The sequence below is a fragment of the Lissotriton helveticus genome, chromosome 8 (genome assembly GCF_964261635.1).
Source record: "Lissotriton helveticus chromosome 8, aLisHel1.1, whole genome shotgun sequence".
Lineage (NCBI taxonomy): Eukaryota > Metazoa > Chordata > Amphibia > Caudata > Salamandridae > Lissotriton > Lissotriton helveticus.
Window position 1 is genome coordinate 1,672,673,244 of NC_136069.1, and position 18,832 is coordinate 1,672,692,075.

An 18,832-nucleotide genomic window follows, 5' to 3' on the forward strand; every position below is an offset into this window, starting at 1 on the left:
AAAAGTCTATTTCTCTGGATTCACCTTACCTGGCCACTGCAGCTGCATATCAGATCGGGCAGTGAGTAGGAACCAAGCAGGTGAGAGAATGTCATGCTATTTGTTCTTCACAAAATCATCTGGGAAGGTCCAGCAAGACACATACTTCCTGTATACTTCAATTAAAAATGTTGTATCTCAAGCAAGGAGTGTCCCATCGCAACCTGGGAGAGGTTCGGAGTAGGCATTGCACAGGAGCCATTGCGCAAATGCACAGGGGCAGCTCTCAGCCTGTCTAACACATTGGAAGGCATCCCATAAACATGTCTCACTGAAGCAGTCTTGCACGTGGACCAACAAAGGAGTCACCCACAGCTCATGATCCAGGTCAGCAAGGTATGTGTTTGAAAGGCAGATATCCATGTCCCACTCAAACAGACATCTTCTGCAGGAAAAGACAGGTTGCACACAGGTGAAATAGGCATAGCAGAACGTTAGCCTATAACTGATGCCCAGCAGAGCCAATGTGACACATCCAAAGAGAAGCTGCATGCGGTCACGGTACAGTTGCAACTGACCTGGCACGGCCTGGACCACAGGATGGTCAGACATGGCGTGAGAGCAATCTCAGAACCAGCGCTCAGCTGTACAGCCAGTAATGATCTGAAACCGCTAAATGCAGTGTGAAATTGGAAGAATGACACCTGGTGGTACTCCCAGAAAAGCATGGAAGGAAGGGACAAAGCCAGAGTCCACAAGTCTGATTAAAAAGTGTGCAACAGCCTTCAGTATCAGACTCTATCAATAATTTGTGTGTCAGTTCACTGCGAAAAAAATGGGAGAGCTGTGTTCTGCAGTGACTGAATCATGCGGTATCGTCAAGACACCTGGAATTCGAAGGTCTCCGGGCTGATGTGGGAGCGACTACTTGCCTAAACACTCATTGAAGTATGCTTTCGCTATGGGAATGTGAGGCCACAAATGACTATCAACAATCACTTATGGGGGACTTAGCAGAACATTGCCACAAAAAGGACACATTGTGCAACTGTTCCTATATACGTGATGCCTGACCTGTGCACACAGCAGTTGTGCTGATGCAGGAACAGCTAAGTACATTTGGAAAATAGATTTGGTGTGGGTATTCTGTCAGGGAATGGTATTCGTGTGGTTAAACCTGCATAAATCGCCCATGTCTTATGAAAATCCCTGTGCAACAGTACTTGAGTGTGTGAATGCAACAATGTCACCATCATCCACATGACAGGATGTGGTGTGATGCTGGCTCCTGTGGGCACATTGGTCTGCACTATGTGATCTGTGACAACTTCCATCATGTCCATGTTGATGTTATTATGGAAATGGGAGCACACTGCTTCACCTCCCAGCACAGTTGACCCCTTGGCAGTCTGATAAATGCAGTTCAGTCATGTTGCTTACTTGTCATGTGACTAAGTTGTTTCACCTGAGTTGGGCAGAGAGAGGTACAGAGACTCGAGTGCATTGTGGCGGCTTCCTCAGCAGACACCGATAACAGTGTATCTCACCTCTACTGATGAAGGATGATAACATGACACATGGGTCTAGGGAATCACAGCACTGAGCGGCACCAACCTTGCTGACACACAACAGTGACACGAGTAAGCATTTCTGCTGAACTGCATTGGCCAGGATGCTAGTGTTGGGAGGTGTAGTCGTGTGCTCCAGTCCCCCTACTGTCCATGTTGATGGTGTTGGCTGGTGTTATCTGGAAGACATATTGTACAGTATTGCCTAGTGGTGTGCTTTTGCGGTTATTCCATAATCTGTCAATGCACTGTTATTTCCATTTCCAGCATCCCCAGTGTGCCTGGTGTTATTCGCAACTTCTGGCAAAGGGACAGTGTTGGAGGCAGCTGTGGTGAAGGTGGAGGTTCCTGACACACAGGTCATTGCTGCAGGGGTCTGCGTTGGTGGTGCAGCTGTTGTGGTAGTTGTGGTGAGAGTGGGGGTGTCAGTGAGGGCCAGAGCATGGCCTGCCCTGGGCACACCGGAGGGGACATGTAGGTCCTCCTCATCTGAACAGACCAGGGATTCTGCATCCGAGGGCTCACCTTCCATGGGGAGGGGGGGCTGGCTGGGCTCGTTCATAGCATGGTCGACTGCTGTTGCTTGCAAGTCACCTTTTGGAGTAAGGTCATTTTGTCAGCGTGTTCTGCACACAACACAACTTTGATGTTCATGTTTGGGACATTTAATTTGAGATGACATGACTTTTACCTTGGCATTACTAGGCATTCATGTCAGTATCTCATCAGTCGCACATGATGTTGAGGTACATACAGGGCCTTAAGTGGGCCGGGTCTCACCGGTGCTGGGCACCATCATTTATTTAAGGGGGCCTCAGTACGGGTCTCTTTCTTGCTCTGTTTTGTGCCCTGCCCCATGCGGTCTATTCTTTTAGTTGGAATGCATTGACAGCAGGCACATCGATGTGCACATGGTAACACTCCTCACTTTTCACTGGTGGAGTAGGTACGGCATGATGTCATGCCAGGTGAGCGTTGTGGGGAAGTGATATCCTTTAAGGATTCATTTTGTCTCTGGAATTCACTCCTTTGGAGAATCATAAGAGCAACATCGTTGTGGTGTCAACAGGGCTTTAAGTGTGAGATTTTCCAAAGTTAGATGTAAGCCATAGTTGCTGCTTCTTTATCTCATGCAACTGACAAACATTGCCAAGATCAGTAGTCTGGAGTTGTAGTAGGTATCAGGTTACTTGTACTATCATATATCTGTGTGGAATGGCAGTGACAGAAAAATGCTAGCCGGGTAGCCCAATATGCTAAGCTCAGATTTATATCTGTGGTTTTTCGGCCACGTCCTTATTTGCCAGGCCCCTTTAAGAGACCCCCCAGTTTTTTCATCCCACTTAAAGCCCTGGGTACCTACATTGCTCATTAGCGATGTAACATGGCTAAAAGGCCAATTTCATGTGTACCGATGTTGTATTTCGGAGGACATGTCCTCTGGTACTAACTTGTTGCTCCTCCAATTCAGTTAATTCTTGGACATTTGTGTCTTTTCGATGTGTATCTGACTACTATGCTGCGACTTCATGATTTGTGTTGTGCTTTCTGTGCTTACCTCCTGTGGTTACTGAGGTTTGACAGAGTTTTCATGCATGGGTTATGTTGACCCGAGTCTTTCTGCTTTGAGGCAATGGGACTTGCAAATTGGCTTTATGTGGTCGCGTTCTTGTATTCAACTTTGCAGTTGCATGTGACTTCATCAGTGACACTGTGAATCATGTGGTCTCTCCATGGTATTAGCTGTATGTGCACGGCCTGAAAAATTATGGGAGTTTCCAGAGTTGGCTACCAAGTGCGGGATTTGGGGGTCATTTGGCTCCATGCTGTTTGTGAGGGGAGACAGAGGGCCTTGTGGGAGTTGTGGTCTTGCTGTCAGGTTTCAATGACCACTCCCCAGTAAGATGGCTAGCTACCTGTTGGGAGGCACTGTCAATGGAGTTAGCTGCCACATGGCTGCTGGGTGGGGAGGGTGAGCCTTGCTGTTTGGGAGGGAGGCCAGGGTGCATGCGATGACCACCTACCTGTGAGGTTGAGCTGAATAAGGAGATGCTGTCCTTGTGATCCATTCATATTGTAAGTGTACATTCCACATGAGTTTGAGGGCGGGTGATTAGAGCTTACTTGTTGTGCACAACGGTGCATTGTAGTGTGATGTGATCATTTTGTTGATACGTACAGCCTCCAGTCACCCCTCGATTCATGTGACACTCTGGATGCATTATGGCAGGCACCTTCTCCTCCCATTTAGTGAAGGTTGGTGATGGGATGGGAGGGCTGCCACCAGTTCTCTGGGCCGCTGCGTGGTTCCTCTGGACCCGATGCTTGATCCGGCCCTTGAGGTCGCTTCCTGATGTCACTCATAGTGCATAGGGGGCGGTCCCTACAGCATTGACTACTGTGGATCCTTGCCCACATCTGATTCTTGCGCACAAGTGGGGTGTATTGGGCCAGGTGCCCAAACAAATGTGGTTCTACCCTGATTATCTTGCCTGCCATCATTTTCAACTCTGAGTCGCTGAATTTGGGCATTTTATAGAGGGGCAAGGTGCAAATGAATGAGGGCTGCATGGGGCAAGTCTTGTTGGAGATATGTGCAGTGAGTGACATGTGGGGTGAGAGTGTTGTTGTGTGGAGCTGGGTGGGTGTGATGTTGTGCTGTTTGAGTCAATGATATCCTGTCTCAGCTTGTGATGTGCAAAGGATGTTGGTCCCAGAAGGGTTGGGTTTTACACTGTGGTATGTGGGTGTGTCCACATGAGTGATGACCTCCAGATGTCTCTTTCATGCTGCACGTGGCTTTCCTTACCAGGAGCTAGTAGGGGTGTGTCATTGTGGCTTGTGTTTTGTGATTGAGGGCAACAGGGAGTACACCCACACTTCGGGCATTGATCTGAAGTTGGTTCCATCTGAAATTCGTGTGGCCTATATGCATGCACTGCAGTCGGATGCAGTGCACGGTCCGCCGAATCCGCATTCTCATCGTAATTTGCTGTGTGGTCATACCATGGAGCACAGTTTTCCCCCTCCGCCGTGGTTGGATTTGCAGCTTTTCCATCTGTGGTGGTCTTTTGTGACATCCGTCTGCCAATTGTATGTCTTAACAACAAGTTCCCCAACCACGACTTCGCTAACAACGAGGTCGCAACCACGACCTCGCCTAAACCACATTGTTTTTTACCACGCATTCCTTTATCGCGGTTTTTCGTGGTAAAGGAATGTGTGTTAAATAAAATGCTTTCCATCTTTTACCTTGATCCTCCCACACCTTAAAAAAAACAAATTTCCCACACCCTAAAATCAAACACAATCACCCACACACCCTATAAATAATCCCCAACCCCTACAAATGAATCCCAAAGCCTCCCAACCCCTGTATATTAACCCCAAACATCCCACCCTCTAATAACTAATTCCTCCACTCTAAAAATAAACATGATTACCGTCAAAACGTAATAACTAAACTCCAACCCTAAAATCTAACCCAAAACCCCCCACCCACTGAAAATTAACCTCTCTTACCTGGTCCTCGGCGACGTTCCTCCTAACTGACTGCTTTTAGACACTGACATCAGCTTGGGACTAAGATGCGACGATAGTCCTCAGATGAGGGTGACACAGGGACGGAAATTAGGACGGCACAGTGGGGCTCAAATGCGGGCAAAGCAGGACTCTTCACGTGAGAGGTACACGCGGAAATAGTGCTGGCTGGGAAACATCCTGAACAACGACGCAACCCGAACTCCGCCCTGCCCCGAACACTAGACCGAACCAGCCATAACCATGCACATGTGTGGTGAAGGCTGAGTCGTTGTTCGGGCAAGTCGTTGTTCCGCTTTCGTGACTCCGGACTCGTTGTTCCGGAGACGTTGTTCAGGATGATTCCCCTGTCCGCTGCGGTCTGATTTTGCGTACATTGCATCTTAATTTGACCAACGGAAATGCCGTGGGTCATGCAGGGGGATTTTTCCCGAAACCGTGGCTGTTTGAGGGCTTTTCCGTATGCCATCTTAATTGGGTCCTTAGTGTATTGAGGTAAGCTGTAGGCGCTTGCCAGTGCCACTGAGACTGCTTGAAGGGCACATTCGGTGCCCTCCCTGCATACTCCCATTGAAACCAGTTCAGGTAGCCCCTCTACTTGCAGGTACCTCTCACTTCGAATCCACCTCTGGGAACCACAGGACTCCTCTCAACTTTTTCATCAGCGACATCTTCCTGAAGTTCTCCATTGTGGTCCAAGGCGGTTTCCTACGCCTCTTCGCACCAATGCACCTGGCTTCCCAGGTGTAGCTATACTGATTCCTGGGGTATACACGGGTGGGGTGGCTCTCCAACTTTCCGTCCTCCACGGGGTTTCTTGAGGGTCCAGTGGAAAGTGTCCTTCTTCTTTAAAATTGCATTTGCAACTTACCTATTGAGTAACATTAGGATTAAGCACGCAGTCGTGTTCCCAGTCTGCAGACTACTTCCGTGGGGTTTCTAGATACTCACCTAGGGTGGTTCCTTGGGTCTCCGGCTCTTCTACATTTTCTTGACTTGAGTCGTGGTACCTAGACTGCACACAACTTCCGTTGGGTTCCTAGATACTCACCATGTGTAGTTCATTAGATCCCCGACTCTTCTGGGTCCACTCTTGACTTGAGTCGTGGTTCGCAATCCACTATCTTTTTATATGGTTTGGTCTGTGCTACTTACGTATTTTATTGACAAATTATTGTGTGTATTGTGTTTATATCTCCAGGTAGTAGATGATACATTGTTATATTAATTGTTAATAATAAATATATATTTTGTATACCTACACTGTGTGGTTCGTTTTCACTGAACCTATACTATAAGAATAAGTACTGGTAAAACAAGCTGCTTTACACTCCTTCTGGACTAGGCTGCCCTCCACAGTAGTGACTTAGAGAGCTTTCTAAGATTGTCTAAGACCGCTAAAATCATCATAAGAGTTGTCTGGATTAGTGCAGGGTGCTACACTTACATAAGCATGCACCATACACTGAGCCAGCCTCCTTCTCCCTTCTCTTCCTTTCTGGTTGGAAGAGTGGTTATGACATTGCTTTAGCTTAACCTCTTTCTTCTTTTTAAGGTTCCAGAAGGGGGTACGACATTGCTTACCATTCACTTTTTCCTTCTCTGTAAGGTTGACAGAGGGATGTATGACATTACAACGCATGCTTTTACCACGCATGCTTTTACATCGCAAGTTTTACAACGCATGCCTTTCCAACGCATAGCGCTTTTGGGTGCTGGATAGTGAATAGTTTAATTTACTATTCCAACTCCAGTCCTCGTGGATAGTAGGGAAGGTGTTGGATAGTAAATTAAATCTATTCCCTATCCTAGAGCGCCCCCCAGCGCAATGCGTTGTAATGGTTTGCGTTGTAAAAGTTGCGATGTAAAAGCATTGCGTGGTAAAAGTTGCGTTGTAAAGGATATTTCCCTTGACAGAGTAGTACGCCTTTATGGCAATGCTTTTGTTTACCTCTTTCTTTTCTACAGATTTGTCAAAGTGGTTGTGGTATTGGTTGCCGTTGCTATCTTCAAAGTATGTTCCTTCTTCTCCTTAGGATTGGAACTGTGGTTATGACAGGGCATATTCTTTCCCTTTTCATTCTCTCTTGGGTTGGAATGTTGTTAGCCCCTTGGGCTCTGGTTACTCATTCTCTCTTCTTTCTTTCTAGGGTTGATGCAGTTGCCCAACTATCTGAACTAGCGAAGAATGTCAGAGCAATAGAACAGAGGCTGATGCTGCAAGAAGAGCAGGTAATGTGCCCTGGTTGTTTTTCATAATAATTTCATATTTATCAGTTGATGATTTTGGGGTTGGTTGAGTTGAACTAATCATGCCCTATTTCCACTAGGCTTATCTGATAGAGACTTGTAGCTGCAGATTCCTTACGGTAGAATTTCCCCAGGTGTCAAAATAGATCTGGAAGATTTTTCGGGAGCAGTGCTCTTGTGCCCTGGTAGGTGGTGTCGTTCGGCGATGCCTGTGTCGTTGGTCAGCCGGAAGTTACGTCCACTGCACCAATATAGGCACCACTCAGATGCACTGACGTAAGTTCTTTTCTTTCTGTGCCAACCAGCACAGATCCGGAGAAGAACTACACCGTCAGCAACTTTGCACAGAACATTTTTTTAAGTTTTGGTGAGAGCTGATGAGGCAATAAGTACTTGGATAACTGGGGTAGATCTGAGGGTAGGGATTAATGGACAGGTGCTTTGGTTGATCAAAGATGCTTTAAGTAAGACAGCGCTATCAATCTCTAACATCCTTGGTTTTCAGAAATAAAATGTAAATCTGATAGTGACTTCTAGCTGCAGATTCCTTACTTTAGAATGTCCCAGTCATCAGGCTGGATCCAAAAACATTTGAGTGAGCGGCACCTGTAGGGAAGTAGGATCTGCTGTCATGGTCGCTCCTGTTTTTTTGCTGGTGTCTTTATGTTTTTCTGACTAGTCTGACTGGGATCCTGCTAATCAGGACCCCAGTCTCTGTAATTCCCCAATACATTTTACATAGTAAGTTCTTAGGTACACCCCAGATTGGCTACTGATGTACCCTTGGAATTCCATAGTATTAAGGTACCCAGGGTAAAGGTAAACCAGGGGTGCGCCATGGGCTGAAGTATGTATCTGAAAGAGACACGTTAGTATTAGATTCCTTACCTTAGAATATCCCCAGGCGTCAGACTGGATCCGGAAACGTTTGCGTAGCAGTACCCTTGCGCGTCGGTAGGCGTTGTCTGCAGCTCCGCGTCTGTCGTCGGCGTCGTGGGCGCCGTGATGACGTCGTCGGAATACTTAGACGCCGCCTCCGCGTGCTGACGTCAGTTCTTCTTTTTTCCGCGCCAGCAAGCGCAGATCCGGGAAAAAGCAGTAACCCTAGTCAATTTTTGACTAACTTATTGATCCTTTTTGATCACTATTTCGAAGTCTCTCGACTCCGAATCGGTGCCTTAGGGATGCCCGGCTTCAAGCATTGTGACGATTGCGACCGCCTGATGTCGGTCACGGATCCTCACCGCTTGTGTTTGTCGTGTTTGGGCATCGACCATGACGACAAGGCTTGCTCCGACTGTCGGGCCCTCTCTTCGAAAGCCAGGTGGGAGCGGTCCCGTAGGCGCCTCGAACTCCGACAGTCGGTCCCGCGCCGCGAGAGGTCCCAATCACATGGGAGGTCGAGGGACAGGTCGCGGGCTCGGAGCCACCACAGCTCCGAGAGTAGGCCGCATTCCTCCGGGTCGAAGTCGTCGTCAGGTAAGAGGCACAAGAAGTCCAAGCGGCGTCATCGCTCCTCGGACTCCCCCTGACGCTCGCGCAATGCGGCCGGGGGATCGGGTGACACCACCCACACGGCTCCGTCGGAGTCGCGGGCGCCGCGTTTGGCTCCAAACCCTCCGGTCCCTGGGCTGAACGCGACGCAGGAGGAGATCGAGCGCTTCCTCATGGCCATGAGGAAACTCTCTCCTCCGACGGGCTCCGCGGCGCCTCCGGGCCCAGCGGACCCATCTGGGAACACTAGCGGGTTGCGGCTCCGGCCCCGCCGCCGTCGGGTGCTTCGGCCCTGACGCCGCCGAGGGGTCCAGTTGTTCCGACGCCGCCGGCGCCTTCGGGCCCGGCGCCGCAGGATGCCGCTGGTCCTCCTTCGGGATCTGGTTCGTCGCCGGTGGATCTGACGACCTCCCCGGCGTCGGACCCTCAGGTTTCGCCTCCAGCGCCGGCTCCGGGCGGCGGCGGCTCCGGTCCTGTCCCCATTCCTGTTCAGCCGTCGGGACGGCCCTGATGGGCGCCGCTCCAGACGTCGTTTGGTTAATTTCACTTTTATGAACAGGCCCCATTGGTTGAGTACCCTGAATTTCAGGAAATGGGTGATGAGGAGGACTGGGAGGGGTCTGAAGACCCTCTGACCAGGGAGTGTCAGTCTCATGAGGACTGGGCAGGAGATCTTGGGGAGGCCAGTGGCCTGGACACTTCTCCAGATACTGGTTTTGTGTTCCCTCCTACCATGGCTTCGGAGGAGGGGGCAACTTATAGTGTGGTGCTGATGAGGGCTGCCAAGGCCTTGGGCCTTGAGCTCCCCGTCGCTGCCGTGAGGACTAATCTCCTCACTGAGGTCCTTAAACCGCAGACATGCTCGACCGAGCCTCTGCTGCCTTTTAATGAGGCCTTGACTGACGTTCTTCTGGGCACTTGGTCCAAGCCCGCTACGGGTTCGCCCGTAGATAGGAACGTGGCCAGGCACCACCGCCCAGCCCCGGGCGACCCATGTTTCCTGTCCTCCCACCCCACCCCCGAGAGCCTGGTCATCCAGGCCTCCAATTCCCGCTCCACCGGACAGGGAATCTAAGAGGTATGAACAGTATGGAAAGAAAATTTTCTCTTCCATCAGTCTGGGTCTGCGGTCTTCCAACACCGCATGCCTCTTGGGCCGTTAGACCCACTCTCTGTGGGATACGGTCGCGGTCGCGGAAGTGCAGCCAGAGTGTCCGTTGGAGGTACGGGCCAAACTCGGCCAAGCCCTTGTGGAGGGCCGGGACGCAGCAAAGTACTCTATTAGGTGTGGGATGGATACCAGCGACTCGCTAGGCAGAGCGATGGCAACGACGGTGGCGGTCAGACGCCACGCCTGGCTGAGGTCCGCCAACTTTTCAGCAGATGTCCAGAACACACTTATGGACATGCCATTCGATGGCCGTCGCCTCTTTGGCGACAAAGCAGACCATGCGCTCGAGCGCTTTAAGGACTCCAGGGCTACGGCCAAGTCCTTGGGCCTCTCGGCCCCGCGCCAGCAATCGGCTGCTTATCACTCCTTTCGTGGCCACGGAAGGGGTGCGCCCACACGTGCTGCTAGCCACCCTCCGCAGGGCAATACCCAACGCGGTGGCGGCCGTGGTAACCGCCGTCCAGGCGGTAGGGGTCAACGGCGAGGTCAGTCCACACCTTCCCCTGCAGCATCCACCTCAAAACCCTCCTAGTCCGTTTTTTCAGGCCCATGTGACGCCAGTGGGGGGCAGGGTTCGCCATCACCACCTCCACTGGCGCACTGTCACTTCGGACAGGTGGGTGCTGCAAATCATCCGAAGGGGCTACTCCCTCCCCTTCGAGGCGACTCCTCCAGCCATGCCACCGCAGAACCACCGTGTATCGGGGGATCACTTGCGACTTCTGCAGGAGGAAGTTACGGCCCTCTTGGCCAAGGGGGCCATCGAGCGCGTTCCTGGGCCAGAAGTAGGACGTGGTTGCTACTCCCACTACTTCCTGGTACCCAAGAAGGGCAAAGGGGGCCTACGCCCTATCTTGGATCTACGGAACGTCAACGGCTTCCTCCGGAAGGAGAAGTTCAAGATGCTGACACTGGCTCAGGTCTTGGCTGCCCTGGATCCAGGAGACTGGATGGTAGCGTTGGACTTGCAGGACGCTTATTTCCACATCCCCGTCCTGCCGGCCCACCGGCGCTACCTGCGGTTCACGGTTGGCCACGAGCACTTTCAGCTTACCGTGCTCCCCTTCGGCCTTACCAGCGCCCCACGGGTGTTCACAAAGGTGATGGCGGTGGTCGCAGCTCATCTGCGCAGGCTAGGGGTTTCAGTCTTCCCCTACCTCGACGACTGGCTGTTGAAGGCGGGCTCGCCCCAGACAGTCGTCAGCCACCTCCAGACTACGGCGGATCTCCTGCACCAGCTGGGGTTCTCCATCAATGTGCCGAAGTCACACCTGTGCCCCTCTCAGAAGCTCCTCTTCATCGGAGCGGTTCTGGACTCGGCGCAGTTTCGTGTTTATCTACCCGAGCAGCGGGTCCGGGATATCCAGGCTCTGATTCCCATCTTTCAGCCGTTATCCCGGGTCTCGGTCAGGTTGACGCTGCGGCTTCTGGGGCTGATGGCCTCCTGCATCCTACTGGTGCATCACGCCAGGTGGCGGATGCGGGCTCTGCAGTGGGACCTGAAGTTTCAGTGGGCCCAGCACCAAGGCAACCTTTCCGACCATGTCCTGATCTCGGAGGGCACTGCGAGACAGCTGCAGTGGTGGCTCATGGACCGCGATTGGGTCAGCGGCAGATCCCTCTCCCTTCCCCAACCGGAGCACGTAGTTGTGACGGACGCGTCCCTCCAGGGCTGGGGAGGCCACATGGGAGAGGCGGAGATCAGAGGCCTCTGGTCTCCGGCGGAGACCAGGCTCCACATCAACCTGTTGGAGCTCCGGGCAATTCGTCTAGCACTGAAGGCATTCCTCCCCTTGTAGTGTAGTTCCTATCTTCCCAATAGGCTCTGCGCATTGGAATAATACCTACAGCAGTAAAGGCCTAGGCCAGACGTTAACTAGGTCTACTACTGTCGATACTAGACTTAAAGTTTTGGGTTTGCCAGCGTAGCTCAGAGTTCACTAGAAACTTTCTCGAATGTTCAAGGAGGAATTAACTTCCCTGATTAGACAAGAAGGGATTTAGTTTCTGACAATCATAGAACATGACAACTTTGCTCTCCCCTAATCAAGAGTCAATCTCGAGAGTCGTGTGAACAAAAGGCAAATTATTTTACTCAGTCAGTACGTGCATTCTTAGTCTCATCAGAATGTAGAGAAAAGGAAGAGACGGGCGTGTTCAATAAAAAGGTGTTATTTATTGATCAGTCTCTTTTCTCATACAAGAGAAATGGATCGATATTATTGCAATACTTATAGTTAAGTAAAGTGCATACATTAAAAGCAATAGTATAAAATAATACTGTAAAAACATTGATATGGTTTCTAAGCCATAAGATGTTTTAAAATTAATAAAATATATTATATACACATATACATTTGACTAAACGTACTCAACTGGTGTTTCTAGATACGCCTACCCCGTGTACCTGACCTAAGTCTAATACGTGGGCGGGAATAGATAGTTACAGTTTAAGTTAAGTTTGTTTTTGCCAAGTGAATAACTAAAGAATTCTCTGTGAGGGGTTATTCAGTTCTGTACCTGGAATTTAGGATGAATGAGGAATGGTATCTCTCTCTCTGGTCTCGATATTCCAGGCTGCCTGCGAGGGCTACCCGGAAACGCCGGTGCTGGATTCTCGGCAGGAGAAAGCAGCGCGTCTCTCAGCGCGTCAGAAAGGCGGGGCTGCGCCAGCGGGGTCTGCTCTGCTCTTCGCATCGGCAAGTATGGCTGCTCCGTCTCGTCACCACGCGTGTGTTTGCATATGGCAAGATCGGTAATATTTATACCTTTAAGGTGCCGAGATTGACGAGATTGACGTAAGGATGGACATAGATACGTCAATAAAGATGTCATACGACTTGCTCGTTAGCACATTCTTTTACTAAAGTTCTCGGTGAAATCAAAACAATGGCCGCAGGGTTTTGCCCAGGTTGTCATAGGTTTGATTTGTTATGAGAACTCCGTATGCCTTATCAGGGGCTGGAGGAATATCGCTTGTCTAATTAGATCGCAAGTGTTATGACCTAATCAGATAACACGTTCCTGTGCCGTAGTGTGACTGCGTCAGATAACGGTATCTGCATCATGGGGGTTTTCTGCCTCATGGGCTGACTGCTAGTTAACTTGTTGGTTTGTTTAACTAGAATAGGGTCAGGAATAGGGGGATTGATTCAGGACCTATAGGAATACATGACACCCACTCCACGCTAACTATGGACATATTTACTAATCTAGGCATAGTATAACATAGTACAACATACTATAGAGTAGTGTGTATACCTTACCACCCCAAAATACATAAATGCATTTTGAAATTTTCAAATATACTGAAAAAAATTGCAGACATATATATATGGTATGCACTCAAGCTGTAGAAAAATGCCAAAGTAATCGCATTTGTATACATTATTGCTTATTTGGTATATGAGAATTACACATGAAATGGTTTCTTACAGAAAAAAGTTTCGAGACCATTCCATCACAGAATAAAATATCTTTATGAACATGCCAGCGGGCAGCTAATGTCTATAAGCTATCTAAAATTTAGAAACCTTAGTTCTCTAAGAATAGTTCTTACTTTAAGCAGAAGATAGTGTCCCGAAAAATATGCAAAAATATTTGGGGCTGCTGGAAAAACTGCTGTCCGTGAACTGGAGCGAAAATGTTCATGTGACTTTATTTTTAAAGTTGAAGGCCGAATTCAGGGAACGCTGTGTGCGAGCTTGCTCAAAAGTCTCTATTTCTGTTCGGGTGAGAACATCATATCATTTAGGCTTTCGAAAAAACTGTCAACAGCTTCCTGGGAAAGTTCCACTAACTCGGAAATAGGTGTAATCATGCATTCTTGCGCATGATTGTCTCCATTGACATTCTGATTTGCATTACTGACAGAAGGTCGTACCTGTTTGATGCTGCTTTCATCTTGAACTTCACTACCCATCAATCGTAGTGGTGAAGCTTCCACGAATGCCGTCATCAGGATTGGTAGCCTTTGAGGGCAGCACAAAGCATGAACCTTGATCGGGCTCAACAATGTTTCTGCATCCATCGGCGCACCCGATTGTAGCATCAGACAGGTGTCTAACACGCATTCTTCTCCGCATAGCAGACACCTCAATACAGGTAAAACACATCTTTGCCACATTGGTCGAAATGATAGAAACCAAGTCATGTTCAGGTCTCTAAGCCGGGAGAGTCCCAGGATTTTTGATATCCGGTCCCGGTATCCAATGGCTAGGATTGTTTCTTCCCTTGTCGCAAGAGTTTTGTCTGTGACATGGGTTGCCATATCGAAAAATAAGGACTAAGAATAGGATTCCTGCAATTAGTCCCAGGATCAGTCCGCCAAAAATCGAATGGACGAAATCTGGAAAAATACCCAGTATGGCTTTGAATGGTGTTAATGCCATCGAAAATACTGTCTTAAATACCTTTGAGACCCCATTGGTATCAGAAATATTTAAGATTTCATTCAGGATTTCCGCGAAATGTACGGGGGAATTAGTTGATAATAATGTATGTATCTCTGCAGTCGTCCTTGCGACTTGTAGATCATACGTTTCTTTTGATGACGAGAGCCTGGTAGGCGTCTGAAGAAGGACTGTTTTCATTCTGCTTAAAGTATCTATTCGAATAGAAGTAATTTTCAAATCGGGCCATGCCCTTGCCTCCCTGTCTGGGAAGGAGCTGGGGAACAATGCGCGTCCACAGCACTTGACCTTCGCAGTAGTAGTTACTAGATAAGGAGTCCCAGGCATAAGACTACAACATCTGCGGTCTACAATAAGAATGTAACTCCCATTATAGAGTCTTTGAAAGAATGGTTCTATTTCTGTTGCAGGTGCGCCTTGCTGGTGACATGAAAGGTTGTATGAATTCCCTTCACAGGCTCCATGCAAACTAATTCCGTTACACAGAAGTGTGCCACTCAGTGACATCGCACAATTGTTGCCACTAAGAAACACTTTCTGTCCTTTATTACTGACACATGCATGTGAATAGGGCAGGTTCCATGTTGTTTTAAGGTACCCCTTTCCCAATTTCTCGTACATGCCAGCCTGTATATATTTTTGGCAGTATTGAAACCTGAAGGTTGAGATTGGAATATTTATTATCCCATGTATTATCCATTCATTGACAGGTCGTTCTGACATTGTCATTGGTAATCTTTCTAGTTTTTCAATGCTCAAGATTGTATAATCAGCACCCTTTTGCGCCATACTGATTTGTCTATCAGTAAGGTTAAAGATTTGGAATAGTGCGTTGTGTTGATTAAACGCCAAGGCACATAGCCTGAACGCAGATTTTGTAACGTCCAGCCAAGCTGTACAATAGAACGCAATTGTGACTGACCGTGTTGTAATAGCAGTAAGTCTTGCGATAATATATCGATTGCTGACGACACAAAGCTGTCCAAAGAAAAAATTCTGGAGGACAGAGTCATTAACCCATTGTCCACTACAGAAAGTGATTTTTCCAAATTAATACGGTCAATTTCCCGTATTCTCTCTGCTGTTTCAATTTGAGTAACCTTCCAGGCCTCATTGTATGCTGCATATACAGAGGCTGCTATGAAACGCTTTTGACGCTGTTTGCGTGGTCCCAAAGTGAAATCACGCAAGTCAGCACCATCAGTAAGTAAAGTTAGGTGTTGCTTAATTTCTGCCAGTGTGGAAGTTTGTAGCCATTGAAGGCATAATTTGCCCACACTGTAGGTGGTTATTATCCCTGGGTGATGTCTTTGAGGATATCTAGGGTCTGGCCTGGTCATTTTGAACCCCTGTGTTTTGTTCAGGAATCTGTATTGACAGTTATTAGTATCTGTGGGCCAGATCAACCACTGTTTCCAATCAGGATGTGTTCTGTTTTGGTTTAATATATGGTTTACGTCTATCTCTTCATCTGTATCAGAGTTATTGCTAAACATTATTGGCTTTGGAATAGACTGTTTATTTAAATCTTTGATTTTGGCTAAGCCAAGACAGGTGGTCTGTTGAACAGTGTCATTTAAAAATATCATTTGTTCTGGGATCATGCAGGCTCTAAACAAAGCTTCTATACCCTGTACTTGCCATTCTTTTGTACCCCAAACACTTTTCAATTCAACATTTTTGTCCCAATAATCAAATCCAAAAGTATTCATTTGTTCAAAAAATGAGTCTGAATATAACAATTTTGTGTTGGTTATCATGGTTTTGGTTCCTGTCTTGTCCGACAATTTAAAATAAAATGTTTCAGCATTACTTGTGTTAAAACCTGAAAAATATGAATATTTGTCGTAAACGGTTCTTGAGCTCCCTTTTGGAGGTGTTGCACAATGTTCCCATTGATTATAATTTAAAACGTTTCTAGGTTGTGCAGATCTATGTAAAAAGTGGATACCATAGTGGTTATAGCAATACATACTGTCATAATTTGTAGAACCCTGCAAATAATCATGTTTGGTAAATTTAGCAGACATTACTAAGTCAGACATCATATTATTAATGCTTTCGAAGTCCCAATCATCAGCAAATGAGTTTGGTTTTGCAAAGTCACTCAATGAGATCTTAATTTGGTGTGGATATTTCAGGATCTCGACCGGACCATAAATTTCATAGTCAGTGTTGTCCCAGGCTACCCCACCAGGTATCGGATTGGCTGTGAAGTTGGCTGAAGAAAGTTCTCTTTTCTCGACGTGTGAAGATGTGTGTGGTTTGAGGATCAAGTTGATTTTCTGACTTGCTGTGTCCATTTTAGCATATTTTCCCTCAATGAAGCGTCCCAAAGTAAGTACCATGATGAGCCAAAGTATGAGGATAAATGCACCAAAACCCACCCAAAATTCAATCCATGGAGAAATCAGATATGTTTCTTTCAGTTGTCTCAAAAGTTCCTTAGCTTTGTCTTTAAAGGTTTTTGATGATGGCTGTGTCTTTGATTCGCTGAAGCCCTCAGAGGAATCATCGAAGTTAATGAAGTAGCCGGATGCAGTTCTGTCAATTGGTCCAATTGGTTCAGGATTTCTGTTTCTTGCATTTTCACTTGGTACTTCATTATAGATTGGTGTGTCTCTGCTAAATGTTTTTATTTGGGTATTCAGAGGTCTTAGTTCTATTGCATTGTTGCATAGTCCTTGTTGTTCTTCTGTAGGCGTTTCAAATGTGATGAGCCTCTTCGTTAGGACCTCTGTACTGGTAGCAAACCTTGGTGTTCTGCTACTTATTGGGAGTCCACTTGGCCTACTGTTTGTTATCGGCCACATGTTGTGGTTTTACCAGGTCGATGGATACAACTCGGTTCTCCTTTTTACCAGCAAGTGGCGGTAGTACAACTGATCTTGTCCCGTTGACAGACAAGACAGGAACTGCTTTTCTGTAAGAAGGCCCAAATTCCTTCTTTACCGCGATCTTTTCCCTGACTAGATCCCCGACTTTTGGAATCCAGACAGGTCTTGCTGGGACAGGTGGTGGTTCTTCAGTGGTTGTTGGCTGTTGTTTCAACTTTATGTTGCTCAGGTCTTTTCTTGTTTTGTTTAAGTCCTGCAAAATAGCCAAACGGTCTTTGATATCAAAGGTTTTTTCTTTCACCACTGAAGTCTGACTATCAATGTCAGAGATCATCATCCTAGTTCCAAATAATAATTCGTACGCACTGAATCCCTTCAGAGAATTTCTTGGCAAGTTATTGAGACTACGTTGGACACTTATTAGATGTTTGACCCACCCAGCTCCCGAACCTAATATCCTTTCCGCTATAGATTGCTTTATGCCTTGGTTTTTTCTTTACACCATCCCGTACCCTCAGGAAGGAAGTGAGAAGATTCCCGCTGGGCTATGCTCATTTGGTCATGTTTCCCCTCAGGCTTGAGGGCTAGAGTGGAGACAATGGTCAAACGTAGCATGCTCTTAGCGTATATGCCATTTAGACTCGCAAATCTTTGTATAACAGTCCGGACGTCAGCCGAGTGCTGGTGATCTACATTATAAGTGGAACTAGCCTTTATATGTTAATCGCAACCCTTCCTTTTTACTCCTGATTTTTTCTGGAGTAGAACGACGAGGTATTAAACTGTTTCTTTCCCCACTGCGATCTCTGTTGCAGTTTGGGCAGTTTTTTACAAACATGGTATGACGCAGGCTCATGCCTGACCACCAGTACCTTGATTGTAATTCTTCCAGAGAATCTTTTAGTTAAAGGTGTCTGAGACCCTCGCCCATATGTGCGTCTGCGATTAACAAGTTTCTCCTGTCCATGTTTGGAATCACCCTATCCCCCACTCCAGGGATTCGAGCAAAAGGGACGGAGTTTGCATCGATTATGTATGTATAATTGAGTGGATAGTTGATCGGTAACGCTGAGCAGTCGCCTTTTGATGACGTTTTCACTGCCAGCACTGTTTCACCGTCAATGTATTTTAATGTACGCTTTTTTCGAACTACGGGAGCCGATTTAGTGGCTGCGGCTGCGGCTGTTTCAGCCAATGAATTCCCTACAACGTGAACGCCATCACGCTGATGACTCAGTGAGTGAGTCACGTGGGTCTTTGGTAGTTCTTTTTGTAAAAGAGCTATTTGTTCCCAGAGCAGTTTCTGCTTTATTGGTGCATCTGTGTCATCTTTGTAACCTTTTTGAATCCATGTCTGCAAATCGCTGTTATATGATTTGACGCAGTAATATGAATCTGACACTATAAGTGTCGGGAATTCGCGATCCGCATTATCTAGCGCCATTTTTAAAGCTAATATTTCAGTTTGTTGTTCTGAATTACTTTCTACTGAGTGTGTCTTTGTTAATAGAGGTTTTAGTTTACCTCCGCGCCACACTTCTTTTGTAATCTCACATGTGGGGTTGTATGCGTGTTCTCCCC

The 18,832-nt window shown here is 47.5% G+C and overlaps 1 protein-coding gene across 7 annotated transcripts in view; it reads left to right on the plus strand.

Annotated features, from left to right (window-relative positions):
• LOC144773616 (transient receptor potential cation channel subfamily M member 2-like) overlaps positions 1-18,832 on the plus strand; it is a 4,189,411-nt gene that overhangs the window by 3,393,751 nt on the left and 776,828 nt on the right. For all 7 annotated transcript variants that reach the window (XR_013600029.1, XR_013600030.1, XM_078658762.1 and 4 more), the window contains one exon: positions 7,238-7,319. Coding sequence is in view for 5 of the 7 variants with exons in the window: in XM_078658762.1 (XP_078514888.1) it covers positions 7,238-7,319 (82 nt within the window). In the remaining 2 variants the exon portion in view is untranslated. The remainder of the gene's footprint in view (positions 1-7,237; positions 7,320-18,832) is intronic.